Raw genomic sequence first — 25,993 nt, 5'->3', positions numbered from 1 at the left:
ATGTTGCATACACTTCCTGTATTGTAGCTTACGTATTTTTAAACATAACAGTTTGTATCTCTTAGGTCCCTACCCCTATATTGTCCCTCCCGTCTCCCCCGCCTCACTGGTAACCACTGCTTTGTTCTCTATATCTGAGAGTCTGTTTCCTTTTTTTTTATAGCCACTAGCTCATTTTATTTTTAGATTCCACATATAAGTTATATGTATTTGCCTTTCTCTGTCTGACTTATTTCACTTAGCATAATACCATAAGGATCTTATTAATGAGTACCCTTTCCTGAGCTCTGAACCAAGAAAATTAAGACAAAGGATTGAGGTAATTAGAACCTTAAACACACATATCCCACCCTGCCCTCCCCCACACACACACCTCTTTATTAGTGACTGAATTGACTTACAAGACATGGTTGCCTTTTGACCCCCAGATTTGGACAGTTTTACTACTGTGAGCGTTTGTCATTAAGCTTACCACATAGCTGAGAACAGCAAAAACTAAGGTTTCTAAGGGTGAGATCACTCCCGAAAGAAATCAGAAAGAAAGGGCCAAACAAGAACATCCAGATTCTGCTTCCAAATTCAACCTGATAAGCCACTCCACGTCAGCAGAATGAATGAGGAGGTGGTGACAGGCCCGGAATGTTAAGGCAACAGAGAGTGAAGCCCTTGATCTGGAACCAGACACCAGGAGGGAGAGGGGCCGTCCAACAGCAGTCACCACGGAAAGGGAGAGTCGTGTGCACTAGCCACTCTCCTGAGAGCTTTGCCCTCATTTCAGCTTGGGCAATCACTACCCAAACTGTGGGCGGTAGGCACTAGTAATGGAGCTTAAAGAATTCAGAAAATTACTCAAAGTCACAGATAGACATGATGACACTTGGACTTACATCCCCCAAATTAATTCAGAATAATTATACAATGCTTTTTAAGTTCTCTAGATTTTATTTTGGAAATCTAAGCCATTGGAGAAGAGAAGGACATACTCCACAGATATTAGTCATTGTCAATGCCTGACTAGGAACATGTCCTTGAGTGGAAACATCTCCAAGTGGAGAAAGGAGCCTAGACAAGGCACTGGGATGTGAAATAAACTCAGCACCTTGCAAGGTGCACACCCACCCTGCTCTGCATCACGTGATGGTTGCGCGCCCAGAACTCCTCCTTCACCAGAAGGAATGCAGTGCAGGTTTTGGGCTGAGAAGTGTGCTCAGAGCTCATTTCCACTGGACTAGAAGCCTAGAGGAAGGCTAGAGGAAGCCTGCATGTCTGCCTTTAATATTTTTAGACAAGGACTCTACTTGGTCTTTTCACCTTTGGGACTTTATTTTTGGCTTAGCTTTTAACTTGTACAGTGCTTAAGCCTAGTTTGTATTTTTTCCCCATGTATAGAACTTAATTTTCTATATTCCATGTTAGTCTTACTGAAGAAAAATAGGAAACTTTGCAGAAAAAAAGAACATTCTTCCTAAGGGTCATTCATTCTCAAAAAATAGTCCAAATAGTGACAAAGAAGAGTGCTATACCATCCACCTGCTTGGGTACATTGTCGGAGCCCTCTCAGTGAACTGAAAAAATTCCCATTTTGTTCCCAAACCATTCCTTTATTATTAAAAATAATCCTTTGTAGTATTATTGCCACCAGGAAGTCATATGCTAACATCCCTTCACCAGATAGCAAAATTCCAGCCCCAGATTCACTTAGAGGGGTTGGAACTGTGTTATTGCCTCCTTTTTAAAACTAGAATTGCCATTATTAAAATGTCTACAAATGACAAATGCTGAAGAAGGTGCAGAGAAAAAGGAATCCTCTTACACTGTTGTTGGGAATATAAATTGGTGCAGCTACAATGGAAAACAGTACAGAGGTTTCTAGAAAAACTAAAAATAAAGTAGCCATGTGATCCAGCAAGTCCACTCCTGGCAAATACCCAGACAAAACTATAACTCAAAAAGATATATGCATGCCTATGTTCATAGTAGCTCTATTTGTAATAAACAAGACATGGAAACAGCCTAAATGTCCATCCATAGATGAATAAAGAAAATGCGAGGTCTTACTATATAGCACAGGCAACTATACTCTATATCATGTGATAAACCATCATGGAAGAGAAGATGAAAAAGGATATATATATATATATATATACATATGGGACTTCCCTGGTGGTCCAGTGGTTAAGACTCTGTGGCCCCAATGCAAGAGGGTCTGGGTTTGATCCCTGGTCAGGGAACTAGATCCTACATGCCACAACTAAGACCCAGTGCAACCAAAAAAAAATTCATAAAAAAAAGATATGTGTGTATAACTGAGTCACTTTGCTGTATAGCAGAAACTAACGCGCTGTAAAAAACTACATTTCAACAAAAATTTAAAAAATAAAAACAGCTAAAAACTCCTTAGTGAGGAATATTAGCAATTAACAGTCATAGTTTTCAAACACATAACTCTCTGACATTAGCCAGGACTCCTAATCAACTCATAATCTGTACCCAAAAGTTAATAGAAAATTATACTCAGGAAAACGTCTCAATATTAACCTATCATCACACAGCCTTCACTCTCTCTATGAGACTTTTTGAAGGAAAAGAAGAATGGTGAAGTCTTAACTAAGTTATCTTATTCCTGACTCTATAAGCATTCTTAAATAAACCAGTTCTTTTCCTGTCATAAAATGTTCCAAAATTATCTTGCTTGGCATAAATAGCTTTCCCAACTCCTATCTCTAATCGCAAAGTCTAAAAAGGACTACCTATAGCTGGATCTGGAGAAGGCAAAGGCAACCCACTCCAGTGCTCTCGCCTGGGAAATCCCATGGACGGAGGAGCCTGGTGGGCTGCAGTCCATGGGGTCGCGAAGAGTCGGACACGACTAACGTGACTTAGCAGCTTAGCAGAGCTAGATTTATACCATCCAGTTTTTGAAACTGAAAAAGTTCAAAGAATCACTATCATCCAAAAGGCCTCTAACCTGCCTTGGCAGCTAAAGTCAGACTGGAGTGGAAAGCACCGACGAAAGATCCCTCGCCATCTGGTTCTGCAAGGATTGAGTCGTTAGTCACTGCAGTTGCTGACCTTCAACACACCCGGAAAGGAGTTCAGGGTGGAGATCAAGAATAAGGTACTCTGTGCTCTGGGAAAGCTGGCATATTGAATAAATATTAAACCAGAATGTAATGAGGATCATTGGCTATCCACTAAGGAGATTACAAAACTAAAGAAATCGTGCCCTTTTATTAATATATAGCCAAAATAATTCAAAATGTTATAAACATTTTTTTCAGAACAAATAATGTCTAGTCCTCAAACAAGAGGAGTGCATTATTTGTCACACATTAGTTATCCTGGCTTCACTTGGTAATATGCTTGCTGATTGTCCTTAAAAGAGCAAATTTCCTCTTACAGTTTTACCTGGGGGTAGGTTTGCCATGTGGAACCAGGAGCTAGCTTTGACGCCTCTCCTCCCAGGAAAACTGGGAGATGAGGGCCTTATCTTCTAAGGAGATTGAATTTTCAAAAGATGGCCCCCTGGGGCCTGGAAGAAACATTCCTGGATTGCTTGTCCACCTCTCAGTCAGTTTGTGAGAAATTGCTCCAGGAAACCCCTCACAGAGGCAGCCTGGAGAGCACCCCGGGGGCACGAGTGATGGGTCTGGTGTTATACAACTAATACCCAGCTTCTCTAACGTGACTTCTTCTGAGCTGCCTCCCCACACTGCCCTCTGTTGCAGGTATGACTTCTACATTACTCCAGGACAAGCAATACAAGGAGGTCCATGAGGGCAGGCTTATATCTGCTTTGTTCACCACAGAATCCACAGTGATCAACATACGGTAGGCGCTCAATATATAATTGCTGAAGGAGTGAAGGAACAGATAAGTGACCGAACTAGAACCAATCACCAACTATAAGAATAACTTTAAAAATCCATGATTCCTGCCCCCAAGTTAATTTCTTTCAGTTTTTAATCTCTCTCTGTTGAGGTATAATTTACATACAGTAAAATGCACACGTTTGGGTATACAGCCCCGTGAATCCTAACGCACACAGTCAAGCCACCACAAGATACAGAACAGCAACCACCAAAAACTCCCTGGTCCCAGAAGTTCAAACCTTCTCCTACTCCTTCTCCTGGCCACCACTGGTGTGTCTTCTGTCCCTACAGTTTTGCCTCATCCTGAATGTCACAAAAGATAGGCTTTAAGACTGGACTCTTCCACTCATTCATTTGCGATCCGTCCATGTTGTTGTATATTAGTTGCTGTTGCTCAGTCCCTAAGTCATGTCTGACTCTTTGTGATCCCGTGGACTGCAGCATGTCAGGCTTCCCTATCCTTCACTATCTCCCAGAGTTTATTCAAACTCAAGTCCACCAAGTCAGTGATATCATCTGACAATCTCATCCTCTGTTGTCCCCTTCTCCTCCTTTTAATATACATTATAAAAAGTATAATATTAGTAGCCCATTCCTTTTTATTACTGGGCCAAATCCCATCATGTGAATGTGACACAGTTTGTTTAGATATTTACTACTTGAGATTACTTGGGTTGTTTCCAGGGTTTGGTTTTATTTGGCAATTATGAGTTCAGTTCAGTTCAGTCGCTCAGTCATCTCTGACTCTTTGCAACCCCATGAACCACAGCACGCCAGGCCTCCCTGTCCATCACCAACTCCCAGAGCCCACCCAAACCCATGTCCATTGTGTCAGTAATGCCATCCAACCATCTCATCCTCTGTCGTCCCCTTCTCCTCCTGCCCCCAATCCCTCCCAGCATCAGGGTCTTTTCCAATGAGTCAGCTCTTCGCATGAGGTGGCCAAAACTGGAGTTTCAGCTTCAACATCAGTCTTTCCAATGAACACCCAGGACTGATCTCCTTCAGGATGGACTGGTTGGATCTCCTTGCAGTCCAAGGGACTCTCAAGAGTCTTCTCCAACACCACAGTTCAAAAGCATCAATTCTTCAGTGCTCAGCTTTCTTTATAGTCCAATTCTCACATCCATACATGACTACTGGAAAAACCATAGCCTTGACTAGATGGACCTTTGTTGGCAAAGTAATGTCTCTGCTTTTTAATATGCTATGTAGGTTGGTCATAACTTTCCTTCCAAGGAGCAAGCGTCTTTTAATTTCATGGCTGCAGTCACCATCTGCAGGGATTTTGGAGCCCAGAAAAATAAATTCAGCTACTGTTTCCACTGTTTCCCCATCTATTTGCCATGAAGTGATGGGACCAGATGCCATGATCTTAGTTTTCTGAATATTGAGCTTTAAGCCAACTTTTTCATTCTCCTCTTTCACTTTCAGCAAGAAGCCCTTTAGTTCTTCTTCACTTTCTTCCATAAGGGTGGTGTCATCTGCATATCTGAGGTTATTGATACTTCTCCCGGCAATCTTGATTCCAGCTTGTGCTTCCTCCAGCCCAGCATTTCTCATGATGCACTCTGCGTATAAGTTAAATCAGCAGGGTGACAATATATAGCCTTGACATACTCCTTTTCCTACTTGGAACCAGTCTGTTGTTCCATGTCCAGTTCTAACTTTTGCTTCCTGACCTGCATACAGGTTTCTCAAGAGGCAGGTCAGGTGGTCTGGTATTCCCATCTCTTTCAGAATTTTCCACAGTTTATTGTGATCCACACAGTCAAAGGCTTTGGGTTTTATTTGGTAATTATGAGTAAAGAAGCTATAAACATATGCATACAAGCTCTTAGAGTTCTTGATTTCTTATTTCATTTGGGTTAATGCCTAGGAGCTAGGTTGTATGGTAAGGATATGCCATACTCTTTTCCAAAGAGGCTGAAACATTTTGCATTCCCACCAGCAATACATGAGACTTCCAGATGTTCTGATTTCCTTGTCAGGACTTAGTATTATCAGTTTTTGTTTTCATTTTCAAATGTTAGCCACTCTAATGGGTGTGCAAAAGTAATGCTTTGTGGTTTTGGTTTACATCATTATACTCGCAATGTTCAACATCTTTTCATGAATCTATTTGCCATCTGTATATTTTCTTTGATGAATATCTTTTCAAATAATTTACCCATCTTGCCCATCTTATTTGATGTTTGTTCTACTCCTAGTGAGTCTTGAGAGTTCTTTGCATGCTTTGGATAAAAATCTTTTTATCAGATGTATGTTTTGCTAATATTTTCTACTGGTTTATGGCTTGATTTTTAAGCTTTTTTGTTTTAAAACAAAGTTCCCCTTCTGATGTTTCTAGGACTACAAAGTGATCTAACACATTTAGGCGTTTAGGCGTTTGAAGTGAAAAGCCCCTACGACCTGTTTACAATTGCAGATGGGGCTTCCCCATTTGTTCAAAGCCCTCACTGACTAACAGCTTCTGGTTACAAATACAGCCTGGTTCATTCGGCCTCTGACATTTTAGGAAGCTGTGCTGTGGGCGCTTCTGAATCGCCTCCCCCGGGCTCCTCCTCCCCTCCTCAGAGGGCACACCCCCCTCAGCTCCCCCTGCCCTGGTGGCCAGAGCCGCTCAGCCCCCTCTCCAAGTCAGGAGCAGCCTGCCTGCTGGGCAGGTCGAGGCGAGGGCCCCAAAGGACTGAGAGGATGGGGAACTTGCTGCCAAGGGAAAACAGGTGAGTCCAAACTCCCTGAGGGGGAGCAGGAGAGACGGGTCAGGGCAACAGGGCCGGAAGGAGAAAAAGAGGTTTGCTGGCTGGGAGAAGGCAGCCAGGTAAGGGGCTAATAAGCATGACATGCCTGCTGCATGCCGGTGACCATGCTCAGTCCCTTATCGGCGGCCTTCTTCCCAGATTCATGGTAACCACGAGTGCAGGACCACTGAAAGGCAGGACTTAATCAAGGAAGTTCTGTGCAGGCTTCTCTAAGAAATGGAGCAACTTTCTGGGGCAGGAAGGGGATACTCTTTTGAGCTCTTAATGCCCCACAAAGAGCATAAAAACACCACTACCCTGGTTGCTCGGCTGGTAAAGAATCTGCCTGCAATGAGGGAGACCCCAGCTTGATTCCTGGGTCAGGCAGATCTTCTGGAGAAGGGATAGGCTACCCACTCCAGTATTCGTGGGCTTCTCTGGTGGTTCAAATAGTGAAGAATTTGCCTGCAGTGCTGGAGACCTGACCACCCACACAAGTGGTCTTGGGCTTACCAGGTGGCTCAGACAGTAAAGAATCTGCCTGCAATGTGGGAGACCTGGGTTTGATCTCTGGGCTGGGAAGATCTCCTGGAAAAGGGAACAGCTACCCACTCCAGTATTCTTGCCTGGAGAATGCCATTGACAGAGGAGCCTGGGAGGCTACAGTTCATGGGGCTGCAAAGAGTCAGACACGACTGAGCGACTTTCACTTCTCTTCACTTCAGAGCTTGAAACAGCAAACTTTCTGATAGCGTAAGACCTTAGCTGGTATACAATCCTTGCAATGGGTAAGCAGAGGACATTGAAATTGGTAGGGAACTTGGCTTAACTTTTTTCTAAACCTTAGTTTCATTATTTTAAGTGGAATTAGTAGCACAATACTTACTTTGGAGGAGTCTAGTGTGTGTGATGCTAGCATGATACTGGTACATCAGTTCAGTTTACTTCACTCGCTCAGTCGTGTCCAGGTCTTTGCAACCCCATGGACTGCAGTACATCAAGTTTCTTTGTCCGTCACCAACTCCCAGAGCTTGCTCAAACCCATGGTACACAGTCAGGTTCAGTAACTAAGAGATACTAGTCAGTTTGACCATCACCTTCATTAACAGTGGCCACTGTAAAAATGGCTTCCTTGGTGGCTCAGACAGTAAAATTGTCTGCTTGCAATGCTGGTGACCTGCGTTCAATCCCGGGGTTGGGAAGATCCCTTGGAGAAGGAAATAGCAACCCACTCCAGTACTCTTGCTTAGAAAATTCCATGGATGGAGGAACCTTGTAGGCTACAGTCCATAGGGTCGCAAAGAGTCATGACTGAGTGACTTCGTTTTCTTTCTTTTTCTTTTACTGTAAAAATTAGTATCACTCTAAACAAAGGAGTCCCTCCAGTACAAAGTGAGATGGTGAAAATCAGTTAGCTGGGAAGGTGGAACGTGGTCTTTACAGGATTATGTTTGGTGTCCCGGAGCTCGGTTCATGCTACTGAGATCTTGAACATAGGATCCAAAAAACTACCAGACAAAAGGAGTCTTGGCAAGGCCATGGAATGTCTCTGGCCCTCCATGAGGGTCAGTGCTGTCTAGGACTTCTCTCCAGATACTTACAGCCCTTTGTCAATCTGAAACCCTTGCATTCTTCTATCAGATTATAAATCCCTGTTTTTATGTCTAGATGTGAGGTCCTCAAAAGTAGAGACTGTTTCTTATTCATCTTTGAATTTGTGTTTTCTAACATTGCTTCTGACATAGAGTAGGCACTCAATAAATGCTGAATGAATGCTTGGAAACCTAAATAAATGTCTTGAAAAGAAAAATAAAACAAAATACAGATATGATGGACAGAAAGTTAAGATTGATGTTACATCTATAATTTTGTTTTTTAGAACTTTGGTGAGAGGGTGAAGAAATGTGACATTAATACATGTTTGCTGTAAAAGAAATTGGAGAATAAAATATAAACAAGAAAGTAAACTGGAAAATCACAAAACTACTTATAACATTAGAAGTGCTATCTTAATTTTACTGTCTTTATTTATCAGAGATTTGTATTTCTTCATCTATGAAGGGTTAATACTCCTTTTGCCAATTTTTGTTTTGGATTTTGGTGTACTTTCTTTTATTGATTGTAAAAGGTATTTTTACTTGAAGAAATTAGCCCTTTATCATAAATATTACAAAAATTATTTTTCCAGTCCCTGTGTCTTGTGTCATACAGAATTTTTGTTATTCTTATATGTTTAAACATAATTGCATTAAATCTAGAAAGCTTTTTGCTTTCTACCAATTTATGCTTAAAATTATTTCCTCATCCCAAGATAAGACAGATCCACAGTATAATTTTCATGGTTTTATTGCTTTACATTTTAGCATCATACACTCATTATATGATGTCAGATAGAAATATGTATTTTTCCACCTAATTACTCGGCCCAGAATCTTCATTTCTATACTGATTGAAAATATCTTCCTTAATATACTCAAAAGTCTCATATTTACTTGGATCTGATTTTCAACTTCACCCTTACCACCTGGTTATCATCCAATCAACACACTCCACCTTGTCTCTCCAGATCAAAATTGTTACAAAAATCCAGGAAACTCCCCCTCATTAGGCAGAATGGCACTGATTCCCTTCATGAAAGGAGCTCAGAGTCTCAGAGGACGAGTCTGCCAGGAGCAAACTCAGTTTTCCCCCTTACTCTCACTTACCTGTCCTCAGACAAGTTGCATAAGCTTTTTCATCTCAGTTTCTTCATGGATAAGACATAGACTCACAATGTCTACCTCATGGGTTTATTCTGGGATTAAATGAAATATAACATAAAAAAATGTGTATGTTACTTACACTTAACAAGTAGTATGCGTAATAAATAATGTACATGTAAACAAGTAGCATTTACAGTCCGTGTGCCCATATATAATGAGCACATGGTGAATCATGCTTAGCTTTTAGTTTGCTTTCCTCTATACCCCACACTCCCCACTAGTAAAAGGACAGTTACGCAGAAACCCAACCCAGACTTTGAGTCAATCTATTTTCTCCATTTCATTCTCTCCTTCCCTTGTATCCTGCGCTCTCTGCCTTGGTACTTTCTGTGAAAACTGCAGTGTACGTGAGACAAGGCCTGAGCCCTTCCAGTCCTGAGTGCAGGGTCCCCGAAACCAAACTGAGCAGACAGGCTTCTGGGTGCCCTGGCATCTCGTGGTCACAAGGAGGCCTAGGTTTGGGGAAAAAAGATTGGGGCCTGGTTGTGTACAGCAGTTGCTGGAGAAAACTGGGGGGGCTGTTGCAGTGGCAATGGAGAGGAGGTCAAGTCGAGGACAGACTGGGGTGTGTGCTTTAGAAGGGCATATTCACAAATGGAAGGGCAGCAAGAGGAAGCCGAGGCAATGCTGGGGTTTCACCTACAAATAGCAGAAGTGAGGAAGGCTGGAAAAATGATCAAGCAAGGTGGGAAGCTGGAGAGCAAAGACTTAGCTCATTCTTGATATGCTGAGTTTTAGGTGGCAGCAGAACACTCAAGAAACACCCTGGAATCTGAGAAGTCAAAGCCCCAAACTGAGACTATCCAGGTGAGACCAAATCCAACAGCAATTTTCCCAGGCTTTACCTGTGAGGAATGAAGTTTGTTAGGTCCTGGGCTGCACACACCCCAGAATGGAAGACCTTGCTTCAACCCAACAGCAGTTGTAACAATAGTAAATGCAAAGACAAGACAAAAGACAAAAATACTCTGAACCTTTGGACAGGAGATGTGCCATTCTGCTGGGAACCTAGTATAGCCCAAAGAAGTGGAAAGAAGACCCTTATTTCCTATTGTCTCTTTGTCTGTTAATCTCATGTCCCTTTCTTCTCCAGCCCCATTCTGGCCATTTCACTTTAAGCTCTGAGTTTCTGTTTCTGAGGTGACCACATTCCCCACATGGCTACAGTTATTGAAAGTTTTGGGGAGAGAGACACCTGTGATTACCATGATGCTCTTAAATGCAGCCTTCCTCATCAGTCCCTTCTGATCAGGTCTTTTTTTCCCCTTAATTTTATTTATTTGGCTTCGTCAAGTCTTAGTTGCAGTATGCAAACTATTAGTTGTGGCATGTGGGATCTAGTTCCCTGATCAAAGATTGAACCCAGGCCCCCTGTGTTGGGAGCAGAGTTTTAGCCATTGGACCACCACGGAAGTCCCCTGACCAGGACTTTTGAGTGTCAGGGAAACACTAAAATATGAAACGAGTGTCCCTGAATCCAAGAATCCCAAAGTGCAATAGAGCCAGTTGTTCTGTGGCCTGAAGAGTTATCTGCACTTTTCCCATGGTTTCAGGAGAAGCTTTTGAAAAAGCCACTGCACAGTCAAAGCCTACATAGGCAACCCCCATAGAAAGGGTGTTTTTCTTCAGTACAAACAAAGGCTCATATATTTGGTGTGTATCACTGGACGTATGTGAAAGTAATCAGTCCAAATGATGAAACAGACAAGTAGGGCCATGGGCATTATAAGGAGGGAGAGTCTGGGCAGACTTCGGGGGCCAGGGAAGCTTTGTGTTAAGAGAAAGGAACCCGGAATTGCTAGCATGTAGCCCACGTTGTAGGACTTCCCACGTGATTCATTTGGTAAAGAATTCACCTGCAATGCAAGAAAACCAGGTTTGATCCCTGGCTCAGGAAGATCCCCTGGGGAAGGAAATAGCAACCCACATAGTATTCTTGCCTGGGGAATTCCGTGAACAGAGGAATCTGGCAGGCTATAGTTCATGGCATTGCAAGAGTCAGACATGACTTAGTGACTAAATCACCACCAGCCCACGTTGTAGAGATTCATCTGGTTTCAGAGAAGGTTGTCTGAACCTACCCTAGACCAAAACTCCAAACTGAAATGTAAAAATACATTGCAGAAAAGTTGACTGGGGGAAATAACCAGTTTAAAAATAGCTTTTGTCCATATTTAACTTCATTTGACCCTTACACTTAGTGCAATAGATTTTTGCATTCTAGGCAAGAATACTGAATTGAGTTGTCATTTCCTTCACCAGGGGATCTTCCCAACCCAGGGATTGAACCCCAGTCTCCTGCACTGGCAGGAGGATTCTTCACCACTGAGCCACCAGGGAAGCCCTTATATAGCTACCTCGGGGTCAGGAAGACAGACCTGATGGTCTGCGCCAGTTAGAGTTGCTCTGTTCTTAGCTACTCCTTCATTTATCAGACACTTTTTGAAAATATACTTACTATGTGCCAGACACTGTCGCATATGCTGGTGGTCTGTACCATGATGAACAGACAGATTTGGTCCTGCCCTTGCGAAACTCATGTTCTAGTGTAAGATATGGACCAGTGAGCAGACAAATGTTAATAGAGTAGTTCAGTCACTCAGTCGTGTCTGACTCTTTGCGACCCCATGGACTACAGCATGCCACGCTTCCCTGTCCATCACCAACTCCTGGAGCTTGCTCAAACTCATGCCCGAGTCAGTGATGCCATCCAACCATCTCGTCCTCTGTTGTCCCCTTCTCCTCCTGCCTTCAATCTTTCCCAGCATCAGGGTCTTTTCCAATGAGTCAGTTCTTCATATCAGGTGGCCAAACTATTGGAGTTTCAGCTTCAGCCTCAGTCCTTCCAATGAATTTTCAAGGCTGATGTCCTTTAGGACAGACTGGTTGGATCTCCTTGCAGTCCAATGGACTCTCAAGAGTCTTCTCCAACACCACAGTTCAAAAGCATCAATTCTTCAGTGCTCAGCTTTCCTTATAGTCCAACTCTCACATCCATACGTGACTACTGGAAAAACCATAGCTTTGACTAGATGGACCTTTGTTGGCAAAGTAATGTCTCTGCTTTTTAATATGTTGTTTAGGTTTGTCATAGCTTTTCTTCCAAGGAGCAAGTGTGTTTTAATTTCATGGCTGCAGGTACCATCTGCAGTGATTTTGGAGCCCAAGAAAATAAAGTCTTAAAATTAATAAATATATTAAATATTAATATAATAGAGTATAAATAGGAGAAGTTCAGAGTGCAGCAGGCTCCTATGTAAATATTGTCTAATCCATGCCCAAAAGAAATTTCTAAAATGTCCACACAATTTTATTTAGATTTCCTGGGAATAACTGTGTGTCCTTCCTCACAAGAGGCGACATATATTACTGGAAGTGGGGATGAGCAAGCCTTTGCTAGGAACACAGCAGCAAGTTCCTTCTCTGATTAGGAGTAGATAAAGGTCATATTTCCAAAGGTCCAGTTAGTGTCCTGGGAGGATGAAAGCATTCTGGAGTGATAGATGTGTCTAGTTCACCTAGAATGAATATTCTCTTGGGGGAGGGGAAAAAAAGGTCTTCCACAGAAATGACAAAGGGAAGGGAGGCATCATAGCAAAGTTGCAGAAACTAAACCTGTGATATGTATCATTTCTTGGGTATTTCAGATGCTCGGACTGCCACATCGCTGAGGGGTGTTTCTGCCTTCCGTGGTGAGTGGAGAACTCTTTTCAGGGGCTGTTTTTCTGTAAGTGTAGTTTCAGTGTGGTGTTTGCTGTAAGTTACCTGTGAATCTCCCACTGGCTGTGGCCAAGGTGGAAGCAGGCACTAGCATCAGTCAGAGAAAACCACACTTCTAGTTTGGTGAGAAACAGGAACACTAGTCTTATGGGTGGTTACACACCCTTCAAATGGGAAAGTCTCAGAAGCAAGGATGAAACTGGCTACTGAAGTAGAGAAAGGCCCCTTAATCACACTGCACATCCCAGCGAGCTCCTGGGACAGAGGCACAGAGAAGGCATAGCCAGGATGACGTATAATTCATTGTCCAAACCAGAAAACTTCTGCAAATGAAAAGGAGGCTAAAAATAGTTAAGGGTCACTAAGTGATTGATAATGACATAACTAAACTGTCTGTGCAAACCAGGACATATGACCATTCTCCTTAGGGCAGATGTTGCCCTTGTCCCCTGAGATGATAACTGGCTGCCATGATATTTACACTGTGTTTTTCTGAGGGCTTTTGTGGGAGGTGTTGGCTTGCTGGCTTGATTGTTTGTTTAGATATCACATATTGAGACTGAGATTGAGATTGTATATAACAATGGCTCCTTAATATAAAAGAAATTGGTATTTTGTCAGGAAAGAAAACTCCAAAAATGTTACCTACATCATCACCACAGTTCTCTGCTTATAAGTCAATTCCATACCAGCCTCAGAAAAGGGAGAAGGGAGCTGACAGAGGGAGACAGAGAAACACAAAAGAGTAGATTTCTACTCAGTCTCGTTTCCAGTTGTCCTTTTTTCCTATCTTCTTGTTTCTCTGGCTGAAGGAGGCGTTATAAAAGCCTTATAACTTTAACAAATGAGTTAAATGTGAGCTTTTATAGTTGAGTATAACTCCCTTTGAGAGTTTCTGAATAATAAAACAACCAATTTACTTTCTTTTTCTTTTACAGGAAAAAAATACACATTTTTGAAGCACGACAAGACTCCCGAAAGCAAAGTAAGTCATTGTTTTCACATAATTTTTACTTTTGACAGACTTAGCTTTTCTTCTTCCCTCCGCTCCCAAAGCACCTTGGGCATACATCTAGGGTGATACTTACACATTTGCTGCTGTTTGTCCCATTGCATGTCTCTATCTCCACTAAATCAGGAGCTCACTGAGGGAAGAATTGACTTACTGAACTCCATAGCCTTCCCGTATCTCCTGAGGTCTGCAGGCTGAAGGAGTTAAATGGGAACAATAAAAGCCAAAGCTGTGGGCACAAGGCACCTGTGAGAAACTGCAAGGAGGCCAGCGTGGGCGCAGAGCACACACAGGAGGAGTGGGACCTTGGTACCAAGCTTCTTGTTAGGATCTTTTCACCTTGAGAGTTACAGGAGGCACTGAAAGGCTTTAAACAAGGGCCAAGTATGATCGTATTTGCATCAAAGACATCACCCAGTTTGCTGTTCAGAGGACAGATAATAGTAGAGAGTGGCAAAAATGGATGCTGGAAGACCACCTAGGAGGCCAGTGGTGATGGAAGCAGGGTTGAAATGAAGGAAACAGAAGCATTCAGAGGAGAGGGTGGTGAATAGTGCCACATCTAACTGGGAGATTGGGGGCAGGAGGACAAGGCCACAGTGTTTCCAAAGAAGAAAAGAAAATGAGTTTTGCTTTTGCCTTCCTGGGTTTAAAGAGGAGAGCCTGGTTCATTCACCCTGAATTTTAAAAAAGAGCCCTGTGTGTAAAAAAATAGTACAGCCCTCCCACCTCTAGCCACTTCACCCAGGGGAGTTGTGGGTGTCAGGAAACCCCAGTCTCAATCAAAGCAAAACAGAAATAGGAATGACCTCTAATAGTAGAAATAAGACCTCTAATGCTGAAACTCACAGACACTTTTTAAAAATTCTATTGAACTTGTTGACTTAAAACATTAGTTTCAGGTGCATTTATTTTTACACATCAAGATGATCTAGTTACTCTCTGTCACCATACAGAATAATTAATGTTATAGTCCTATTCACAGTATTCCCTATACTGCACAGTATATCCTCATGCTTTATTTATAATTGGGTGTTTGTACCTTTTAAGTTCTGTTACCTACTAGCTCGTACCCCCACCCCCTTCCCTCTGGTAACCATCAGTTTGTTCTCTGTATCTATGAGTCTGTTTCTGTTTTGTTGTGTTTGTTCATTTGTTCTTATTTCTAGGTCTACATATGAACGAAATCATGATATTTTTCTCTCTTTGACTTCACTCAGGATAATGCCATCTAGATTCATCCATGTTGTTGCAAATGGCAAAATTCCATTCTTTTTATGGCTGAGTAATATTTCCTTGCATATACATATACCACATCTTCTTCATCCATTCATGTATCGAGGAATACTTAGGTTCCTTCCCTATCCTGGCTTTTGTAAATAATGCTGCAAAGAACTTTGGGGTGCATATATCTTTTCAAATTAGCACTTCTGTTTTCTTTGTATCAGTACTCAGAAGTGGAATTTCTGGATAGTATGGTAGTTGCATATTTAATTTTTTGAGGAAACTCCATACTATTTTCCATAGATGCTGCAGCAATTTACAATCCCACCAACTGTGCAAAAAGATTCCCATTTCTCCACATCCTTGACAACAGTGTTATCTGTTGTCTTTTTAATACTAGCCAGAATGGCAGTGTCAGGTTACTAGTAGTACCATAGACTACTGTATCAATAGCATGTTGGTAGTGGTTTAGTTGCTAGGTACTGTTCAGCTCTTGTGACCACATGGACTGTAGTCTGCCCGGCTCCTCTGTCCATAGGGCCTCCCAGGCAAGAATTCTGGAGTTGGTTGTCATTGCCTTCTCCAGGGGATCTTCACAACCCAGGGATCAAACCTGCATCTCCTGCATTGCAGGCAGTCTCCTGCATGACAGGCAGATTCTTTACCACTGACCCACTAGGAAACTAGCAGTAACATAGTACAGTAATATAGTCTAGTTTGAAATCACTGATCACAATATCTCCAGCTTTATTTTTCTTCCTCAAGACTGCTTGGCTATTCTGCATCTTTTGTGGTTTCATACAAAATTTAGGATCATTTATTCTAGTTCTGTGAAAAACAATATTAGTTCTTCCAGTTCATGAGAACAGTATATCTTTCCATTTTTTATGTGTCATCTTCAACTTCTTTTATCCATGTCTTATAGCTTTCAGAATACAAATCTTTTACCTCCTGGGTTAGATTTATTCCTAGGTATTTTATTATTTATTTATTGTAACTAGGATTGTTTTCTTAATTTCTGATAGTTTGCTATTAATGTATAGAAATGCAACAGATTTCTGTGTGCTAATTTTGTATCCTTGCAACATAATGAATTTATCTATTAGTTCTAACAGTTTTCTGGTCGAATCTTTAGGGTTTTCTATATATAATATTATATCATCTCCAAAGAGTGATAGTTTTATTTTTTCTCTTCTAATTTGCATGCCCTTTATCTGTTTTTCTTTTCTGGTTGCTGGGGCTAAACTTCCAGTATTATGTTGAACAAAAGTGGTAAGTGTTGGGCATACCTGTATTGTTTCTGATCTTAAGAGAAAAGACTTCATCTTCTCATCATTGAGCATGATGTTAGCTCTGGGCTTGACATATATGGCCATTATTATACTGAGGTATGTTCCCTCTATAATCAGTTTACTGAGAGTTTTTATCATAAATAGATATTAAATTTTGTCAAATGCTTTGTTTGTAACTGTTGAGGTGATCATATAATTTTTATTTTTCATTTTGTTTATGTGGTATACCACATTGATTTGTGTATATTGAATTATCCATGGAATAATTCCACTTGGAATTATCCACTGGAATAAATTCCACTTGACCATGGTATATGATCTTTTTAATGTATTACTGAATTTAGTTTCTTAGTATTTTGTTGAGGATTTTTATATCTATATTCATCAGGGAAATTGGCCTATGTATTTTTTTCCTGTGGTATCTTTGTCTGGTTTATGGATCACGGTAATGCAGACCTTGTAAAATGCATGTGGAAACATTCCTTCATCTTCAATAGTTTGGACTAGTTTGAGAAGGCTCAGTATTAACTCTTCTTTAAATGTTTGATAAAATTCACTTGTGAGGCCATCTGGTCATAGGCTTTTGTTTGTTGGGAGTTGTTTTTTTTTTTTTGATTGATTCAATTTCTTTACTAGTAATTTGTCTGTTCATATTTTCTATTTCTTTCTGAATCAGTCTTGGAAGATTGGATGTTTCTAGGAATTTATCCATCTCTCCAATTAGTTTTAAGCTGATTGTCACTTAAGTTTGAATGCATTCTAAAAGCACTATATTTTCACCACTCCGCACCTACGCTTATTTTTTGTTCATATTTTACATTTTTATTCTGTGTATCCCTTAATCTCTTACTGTAGTTGATTTTACTACTTTGGTCTTTTAAGCTTCATACTAGCTTTTTAAGTGGCTGATACAATGGCTTTGCTATATATTTGCCTTTACCAGTGAGATATTTTCTTTTGTATATCATCTTAAGTTATAATGTTTGCTTAAAGAAGATCCTTAAATATTTCCTATAAGGTCAATCTAGTGGTGATAAACTCTTTACTTTTTGCTTGTCTGGGAAATTTTACCTTTCCTTCAATTCTGAATAATAACCTTGCTGGGTGGAGTTTTCTTGGGCTGTTTAAATATATCTGCCGCTCCCCTGGAAAGTTTCTGCTAAAAAACCAGCTGATAGTCTTACAGGAGCTCCCCTGATGTGACTTCCTGTTTTTTTCTAGCTGCCTTAAAATTCTCTCTTTAACTTTGCCATTTTAATTATGATATGTCTTGGTTCGGATCACTTTGGGTTCATCTTGTTGCTTCCTGGACCAGGATGCCTGTTTCCCTCCCCAGATTAGGGAAGTTTTCAGTCATTATTTCTTTAAATATATTTTCTGCCTCTTTCTCTCACTCTTCTCTTTCAGGGATCCCTAAAACGTGAATGTTAGTATGCTTGATTTTTTTTCAGAAGTTCCTTCAACAATCCTCGTTTTTTAAAATGGGCACACCTATCTTCAGGGTAGGGTGATGTCTTGAGGCTTCCATTGAATGCTCTTGTTTGCTTATTGAGCTGGTGTATTTCCCTCTTTGCTGAGTGGCCAGAACCTGCTGGTTTTAAGTACGTTGACATTTTAGCAATTGGCCTGCTTTTGTTTGTTTCTGTCACCGGTCTCAAAAATGGTTCAGTCTGAGAGTTTCCTTTTCTGTAGAACTATTCTTGAGCACCAGCTTCTACTCCGCCATCATCCCCTGTCACCTATAGTAGAAACAGACTTCCTCTGCCTTGTGGCTAGCCTATGAGCAACTTGAGGACAGGGTCTATCTCTGATTCTTCTTTTTCTCCCTAATTCTTGGTACACAGTAGGCATGCCCTGGTGGCTCAGTCGATAAAGAATCTGCCTGCAATGCAGGAGACCCGGGTTCGATCCATGGGTTGGGAAGATCCCCTGGAGAAGGAAATGGCAACCCACTCCCGTATTCCTGCCTGGGAAATTCCATGGGCAGAGAAGCCTGGCAGGCTACAGTTCATAGGGTCACAAGAGTCAGACACGACTGAGCGACTAAACCACCACCACCAGGCATGTAATGAATTCTGGGTAAGAAGGGACAGAGAAGAAAAGGAGTGAGAAAGGGAGGGATGTGTCACATCCTGTCCAAGACCCACTGAATGTCCTTCCTTCTACTTGGCCTCTCAGCACATTTGACTGTTTCTTGTTTAGATGACCAGGAATGTGTTGAAGATCAGGATAGCCCAGGAAGGAACCCTAGCTGTTCCTTGGTTTTCTGGTTGCTTATCTTTCAGTGCCTCTCTCCTCCCCTCCCAGAAATCTTCCCATGACCTGAAATTCATTAAGTGTATTTTCTTTCTCCAGATGAAGAAACATCATCTGCTCCCATTCAGGTAATGCAAACATCTCTGAGACTTTTTCTGAGATGACAGTAGAAATGCAGACTTCAGGTAGCAGGAGAAGACCTCCAAGACCCCTTGTGACCTTAATACTGAATCCTTTGGATGCCAGTGCGTGTGGGTCCAGGGACATACGCAGAGTCCGGTAGCAGAAGCTATGGCCACTTCTGTTGCACAGTTTATTGAAAGGAACTTATATTTATTGAGCATTTAGTTTATGCCAGGCAGTTTATGCCAGTTTATGTGGGCTGAGTGCTTCACATGCATCATCTCATGTAACTGTCACAACACTATAAGATTGGTACTATTATTTTCCTATCCATTTTATAGAAGGATTAAGTGATATTCCCTCAAAGCCAGACAGCTGACAAGATGGCAGAAGCATGGATCAAAAGTCTTGCTTCCAAATCCGTGCTCCTTCTGTCCCTTGCTGTTTTGCTGATTATCTCCTGAGATTTCACTGAAGAAGACCTTCAACTGAGTGAATTCTCCTTTAATAATGTAAATATCTCTAGAGTGGGTGGTTAAACATCATAACCCAAGCATTTTAAGCTGTTTTTGGATTGTTCTCTTATACAAGGATGGCTGCCCTCATGGTCTTGAGACTTTGGGAATTATATAGGGAGGTCACTCTGGGATACGGGGAAGAGAGGACACGCCTGAGCAGGCGGAATTCTCTGAGTAGCATGGGAAGTCTGGCAGCTTGGGCTGGTGGTTGGGGTGGGGCAGCCATTTAGGAAAAATAAACAAGAGGTGAAGGGAAAGTGGTCATGGAGGACAGACTTTGCCCGAGGCTGAGCCTTGTTGAGATGAAGTAGAAGAATGACAAGAGGCCAAGTCTTAATTCTGGCTCTCCTTTACCCAGCAAGAGAATGGTGACCAGGGCTCCTCGGAGGATCTGTGCTACACCCTCATCAATCACAGCGTCCTTGGGAAAAGGCCGTCGGGGATCTCTGCTGAAGAATCCTATGAGAATGTTTCCCTCAAGGCTGAGAGGCCCAGAGCATCGCTGGGAGGAACCGAGACTGAGTACTCACTCCTTCGCGTGCCCTCCGCCCCTAAGCACCCATCCTCCCCAGAGGACGAGTATGAACTTCTCATGCCCGGCGGAACCTTGCCTCACTCCCTGAGACAGTCACGCCCACTCGCGCCCCCTCCTCAGGCTCAGTTTTCTCATCTCTGATGAAGCGACTGGACCAACGCTTAATTTGCTGATGCTCCGTCGCTCAGTCGTGTTCGACTCCATGGACTGAAGCACGCCAGGCTTCCCTGTTCTTCACCAGGTCCCGGAGCTTGCTCAAACTCTTGTCCATTGAGTCAGTGATGCCATCCAACCATCTCACCCTCTGTCTCCCCTTCTCCTCCTGCCTTCAATCTTTCCCAGCATCGGGGTCTATTCTAATGAGTCGGATCTTTGTACCAGGTGGCCAAAGTATTGGAGCTTCAGCCTCAGCATCAGTCCCTCCAATGAATATTCAGGATTGATTTCCTGTAGGATTGACTGGTTTGATCTCCTTGCACTCCAAGGGACTCCCAAGAGTCTTCTCCAGCACCAAAACTCAAAGGCATCAATTCTTCAGCATTCAGCCTTCTTTATGGCCCAACTCTCACATCCATACATGACTACTGGAAAAACCATAGCTTTGACTATACAGACCTTTGTTGGCAAAGTGATGTCTCTGCTTTTTAATATGCTGTCTAGGTTTGTCATAGCTTTTCTTCCAGGGAGCAAGTGTGTTTTAATTTCATGGCTGCAACCACCATCTGCAGTGATTTTGGAGCCCAAGAAAATAAAGTCTGTCGCTGTTTCCAGCAATTAATACCAGCAAATAAACCCATGAGTGGGGAAATTTGGTTGAAGCAGGTCTGGGGCACGGAGCACTTTCAGCCTCTCTCCGCTCCCCACACACATGACAGCTCTTGCTATGGAGGCCCATGTAGAAAGTGGTTTGCAGACCTCAAAGCCTCCTAAATCCTCCTTGATGTCCAGCATCCAAAGATCACCCAACTATCCCGAATACTCACTCTTTGAGAAGGAAGTGACCATCTTTGGTTCTCTGGCTTTGGATGTGGGCCATTCTACTCAGTGGCGGGAGGGACTCCCTGGTCCCCTGCTCCTTCGTTCAGGTTCTTCTTACAAAATGTCTGTGTGATTGTGCCCTGAAGTCACAGAAAAGCTTCACCCATCATATTAAGAGCCCCTGGGTTACCGAAAGGGGCAACCTCATTCCACATATGTCTGTGTCCCCAACTCCTCGCTCATAACCTTCCAGGTAGGTGCCTGTGGCTTTCCTCTCACGCCAGGCCTCTAAGAAGTGTCCTTTGCTGTGGGGGAGGGGAAGGAGAGAGTGGAGTGAGTTGGGAGAGTAATAATGACACATAAACACTACCACGCGTAAAATAGACAGCTAGTGGGGCCCCGCTGCAGAACGCAGGGAGCTCAGCCTGATGCTCTGTGATGACCTAGAGGGCTGGGACGGCAGCGGGAGGAGCCTCGAGAGGGAAGGGATATGTGTATACATAGAGCTGATTCACTTTGCGGTCCAGCAGAAATGGACACGACATTGTAAAGCAATTGTACTCCAATAAAAATAAATGTATATTAAAAAATAATAATAAGTAGTAGTGTCCTTTGCAGAGTGTCTTTGACTCATTGACCCTGGTGCCTTGGTTGGTTACATGGGTTAAATTGGTAAGTTCCAGGCCAGATTTTTATATATATTTTAATCCATATTTTTTAAATTTGTATTTCTCCCTAGAATCTTAGGAAAAATCATAGCATCAGAGAAAGATAGACTAGAAAGGTCATTGGAGATCCTTTAATCCCACTATCTTTTTTGGCCCAGAGAGGATAAACTAGCTCACTGCAACACTGCAAGTGAGTGGCAAAACTTTACCTAGAGCCTGATTTCCTGGCTTCCACTTTGGTGCTCTTCCAATATACTACATAGAAGGGTCTACTATATTGCATCTGTGTTATATAATATGTCACGTATAAACTATGAATAAAGTGTCACACTGGAAAAATCTCACACACAGACACAAACCTTCTCTAACGAGCGCTTCTCCCTTTGCCTCAATTATTTATTTTCCCTTCTTTCTTTCAGTGTTTCTAGAATTATGCCCAGCCCTTAAAACAGGGTCAGCATACTATGGCCCACAGGCCAAACCTGGCTGACTCGCTATCTTGGTAAATAAAAGGTCAGCAGCCCACAGCCCGCTCATTTATCTACATACTCCTGTGGTTTCTTAACCTCTGGAGAGCTGAAATGTTGTAATACACACTGCGGGTCCTTCAAAGCCAAAAATATTTATTTGGGGGCCCTTTTCAGAGAAAACAAATTTTCAGACCCTTTTCTTAAACAATCATATAGATAAACTAAACAAAAATTTGTTTTGGGTCTTGGTGTAACCGTAAGATTTGGTGCGAATAAAATGGCATGGAAATGTTAAACCACAATTTAGGGTGAGGGCAAGAACAATCAGCAAATTAGACTATTTCTATATGCACACCTGTGCTTTCAACTTCCCGTTTTATTTAACCCATAACCATTGTCCTAATTTGGGCGATGTTAAAATAGTAAGAAGTTTGTTGAGACAAGTAGTAGGTGCATTATGAGTTTAATCAACATTTTGCTCCCCAAGTGAACCAAAGTTAAACAGTGTTGCTATTTAAAATGTGCTAAGTGCCCTGTTGGGATAAATCCAATGACTTGAGGTTGGCTGTGTCAACATAGGTTTGATGAGGCTTCAGTCAGTCCATGGTCTTGAGCTAAGCCAATCACATCTTAATATTGTGTCCTCTGCTAACTTCCTAGTTTTAGCAAAATTCTTCCACATGGAATCCTAACCATGTGGATTAGGTTAATCCTAATCCTTGACCCTTGGCCGAGATTCACTCAATTTCAAAAGGAGGCATGCATGGTAATGGAGAATACAGTATAAGACGTAACGTGGCTTAGGGCAAAGAGTGTGTACGCAAGAGTCAGATGATTGATTTGAGTCCTAGTTTCATCTCTTCCTCGCTCTGTGAACTTGAGCATGTAAGAGGCTCAGCTCCATCACCCATAAGCAGGAGGATTTCATTCAATGTATGTACATCATCTATCACAGACTATGAACAGATTTTGTCAGCGAGCAAAGGGATACAAAATTCTTCATCGTGTATAGAGAGAAATTTGCGCTGATGTGTCTAGGGGTTCAGGGTCACTTGGCAGTCTTCCTTACAGGCAGACACATAATTACTGGGGTTTACACAGGGATTTTTCACTTAGACATTGGACCACTGTGGAAGCTGATTAGTAAATATTTGTAGTTACAACATAGTAAGTTATAGTTGTTTGAGTCTTACCCTGTAAAAGTATTATTTTTCCCAAATATGCTTTATTGGGGAACATATTAAGTATAAATGCTTAAACAAAGAAAACTGTCTTACAATGAAATTGAAAGGAATTATGAAAGGGAACTATTTTTGAGCAAGAGAGTCTTTTGGGAGTACTTTGAAATACCTACTGTGGCTGTATTTAATGCTGATCTGTTTTCCATAGATTTCAGGATTTCTAATGAAAGAAGTGTACTCTTTTTACAGAAAATGTACCTTCAGACACCACACACACACACACACAAATTTGTATACAATTTCCTTTGGGGATGCAACCCTAAATTAAAGAATTCCTGTTCTTGATTAGAGACAGCCTGAGAATTTAAAATGCTCCCTTAAGTCACACATAGAATCAGAGAACTCCCCTCCCCCATGCTGATCTTAAAACTACACAGAGCCAGAGTTGACAGAGGCATATGCAGTATCTGCAGGCTTTGTGGTTTCTGCTTTATGCTCATACTAGTAGCTATAAATAATCTCTTAGTCTGTGAACAAATTCTTATGTTAGAACACAAGAGAGGTACAAGAGAAGAACAAAGATAGGTCAGGAAAATCTACCGTTGACAACAAATAAATTCAAATGCTAATGTTTTTAAGACAACCTTGGGTGACAGGGGCTTCCACTATGGAAGGAAAGGAAGGGTGTAGGTAGAACAGGAAAGTTGAGGCCCCAAGGTTCCACAGGAGCCTTCAGAGGAAAAGGAGATTCTGTTTACATTTATCTGACTCTGTTCTTTCCAAGTCAACCTACCGAGTTCAGAAAGCTAGCTGAGAGCCACTTGATCTGAGTGTGCCTCAGATCTGTCAGCTGCTAAATGGATCGGTGTAAGTTCCACTTTCCTAACAGAGGCACTTGGTAAGGCGCTGAGTGGTCATGACCACCCCAGAGTCTTGCACAGTCTGATAACCCACCTCACAATCCATCCCCTTCCCTCCTCCTGTGCTCTTCATGAGTTTCCAGAATGTAGCCAAGCCTGACCTGAGCATGATCCTGGGGGGTCCACCAGTTGGAGGCCACTGATCATGTGTTTCCCACTAGGCTGGACTTTGCTCCCCACAACTGTGGGATTCTGGGCTGGTCCTTCCACCTTTCCGGACGTTGATTTCCCACTATAATAAGAGAGAACTGCCTTCTGATGCTAAGAGGATAATGACCTCCGATCATAAAGGAAAAGTTGCTTCTGGCAATGCAGTAATTGTGTGAATAAGCTTATTTTAAAACAATGAAACAACAATGGGAGCTGAAAGGGAGACTTCTCCCATTTCTCAAAGCACTAATCAGACTTTGAATAAGGCAAGAGTCCATATCTAAAGGGAAAAGAAGAAAACATGCGTCTCATCCTAAGACACAAATGTGTAAAAAGAAAGAAAGAAAATCTGTCTACTCAAATCCCACCATTGCTTTAAAGTTCAGCTCCAGTCCTACTTGATAGTAAAGCCTCCTCCAGTTAACCTAGACTTTTCACCCTTTTCTCTGACCATCACACAGTCCTACTGTTTATCTTTAACATCTTGTTTTTCCCAGTTTCCCATTTCATCTGTGCAGAGCCTGACTCGCTAATAAGACCAGCAGTTTTTTTCCTTATTATCATTTTCATCTTCATTAGTATATTCTGTAGCCTTCTGCAACTCACATCATTTAAAAAAAATCTGCAAAACTAAGTTAAATTGAAAGGCAGAAAAGAATGGGACATAGCTGGAATTTTCGTTGGAGATGGGAAGAGGGCGTGTTCCTCTGATCTGGTGTATACTTTCTGTCTGTACTTAAGTGACTCCCAGGTTTTCTTCTCAAGTCCTTCAGTGAGAGATTTCCCAGTGGTCCAGTGAGTAGGAGTCCATGCTTCCACAGAAGAGGGCACAGGTTCGATCCCTGTCAGAAAACTTCCTGCAGACCGCACAGAGAGGCACCCCCAAAATAGTTCACTTGGGAATTCCCTGGCTGTCCAATGCCTGGGTTCCATTCTTGGTCTGGGAACTAGGATCTCACAAGCCTCACAGCCAAAAAAACTGCTGTTACACCACAGATATTTGTTGGAACCTTCTTATGCACCACGTGGTATGCTCATCATGAAGACGTGTCGTGGCCAATCAATGCATCTCCGGTAGCATAACAGTATATAAATGCCATTCCCCCCCCAAACACCTCAAAATGCTCGAATCACAAAGTTCATTTCTTTCCACACCATTTGGGCAGAAGGGTCAAGCCAATAGAAAATCCTCCCTATGACTTTCAAGTGATCAAAACCTGAGGCAAGGTGCTAAGATATTGGTGGTTTCCAACAGAGAAGCAAAGATCAGAACCAAACCCAGTCCTGCCTCCAGACAGGAACCAGCCCTTCCTTCCAGCCCCAGGCTCTTCAGACACCTGGTCATGCCCACGGGGCCCCAAGGGAAGTGGAGAGAAGAGACAGCCCCTCTGCAACAGGAACAAGGAGAGGAGGACCCAGCCCAGGCAGGTTCAATCTTATTCACTCAGAAGGGGAAGCTGCCCTCATGAAAAGGTCGCTTCCAACACCAATTACTGCAAGGACACACCAGGCCAAACCCAGGCCCTGGAGAGTCAATGCCTACAGAGCAAACATTAACACAGCAAAGC

General features: G+C 42.2%; 2 protein-coding genes across 3 annotated transcripts in view; both read left to right on the top strand.

The window, feature by feature from the left end:
• SLC9C1 (solute carrier family 9 member C1) overlaps positions 1-3,497 on the top strand; it is a 107,707-nt gene extending 104,210 nt beyond the window's left edge. The window contains exon 30 of the mRNA XM_043448877.1: positions 3,403-3,497. Within this exon, the coding sequence (XP_043304812.1) occupies positions 3,403-3,497 (95 nt within the window). The remainder of the gene's footprint in view (positions 1-3,402) is intronic.
• Positions 3,498-6,343: 2,846 nt separating this feature from the next.
• GCSAM (germinal center associated signaling and motility) lies at positions 6,344-20,555 on the top strand. 2 transcript variants are annotated; one of them, XM_043449090.1, is made up of 6 exons: positions 6,346-6,598; positions 10,117-10,185; positions 13,026-13,070; positions 14,037-14,083; positions 18,982-19,010; positions 19,882-20,555. In XM_043449090.1, exons 1-6 carry the CDS (start codon positions 6,570-6,572, stop codon positions 20,197-20,199), a joined length of 537 nt encoding a protein of 178 aa, XP_043305025.1. In that variant the 5' UTR covers positions 6,346-6,569; the 3' UTR covers positions 20,200-20,555. The 2 variants fall into 2 exon arrangements, with proteins under 2 accessions (XP_043305026.1, XP_043305025.1); XM_043449091.1 differs by lacking the exon at positions 10,117-10,185 and having other exon boundaries at positions 6,344-6,598.
• Positions 20,556-25,993: the final 5,438 nt, after the last annotated feature.

Source organism: Cervus canadensis, chromosome 27 (assembly GCF_019320065.1).
Source record: "Cervus canadensis isolate Bull #8, Minnesota chromosome 27, ASM1932006v1, whole genome shotgun sequence".
NCBI classification, from domain to species: Eukaryota; Metazoa; Chordata; class Mammalia; order Artiodactyla; family Cervidae; genus Cervus; species Cervus canadensis.
This window is presented reverse-complemented; position numbering and strand designations above follow the sequence as displayed.

Excerpts from the sequence above, each read along its gene's own strand:
- GCSAM (XM_043449090.1), top strand. The coding sequence starts at position 6,570 with ATGGGGAACTTGCTGCCAAGGGAAAACAG. Across the intron at positions 13,071-14,036 it reads GGGTGTTTCTGCCTTCCGTG|GAAAAAAATACACATTTTTG; the intron begins GTGAGTGGAGAA and ends TTTCTTTTACAG. Across the intron at positions 14,084-18,981 it reads ACAAGACTCCCGAAAGCAAA|ATGAAGAAACATCATCTGCT; the intron begins GTAAGTCATTGT and ends TTCTTTCTCCAG.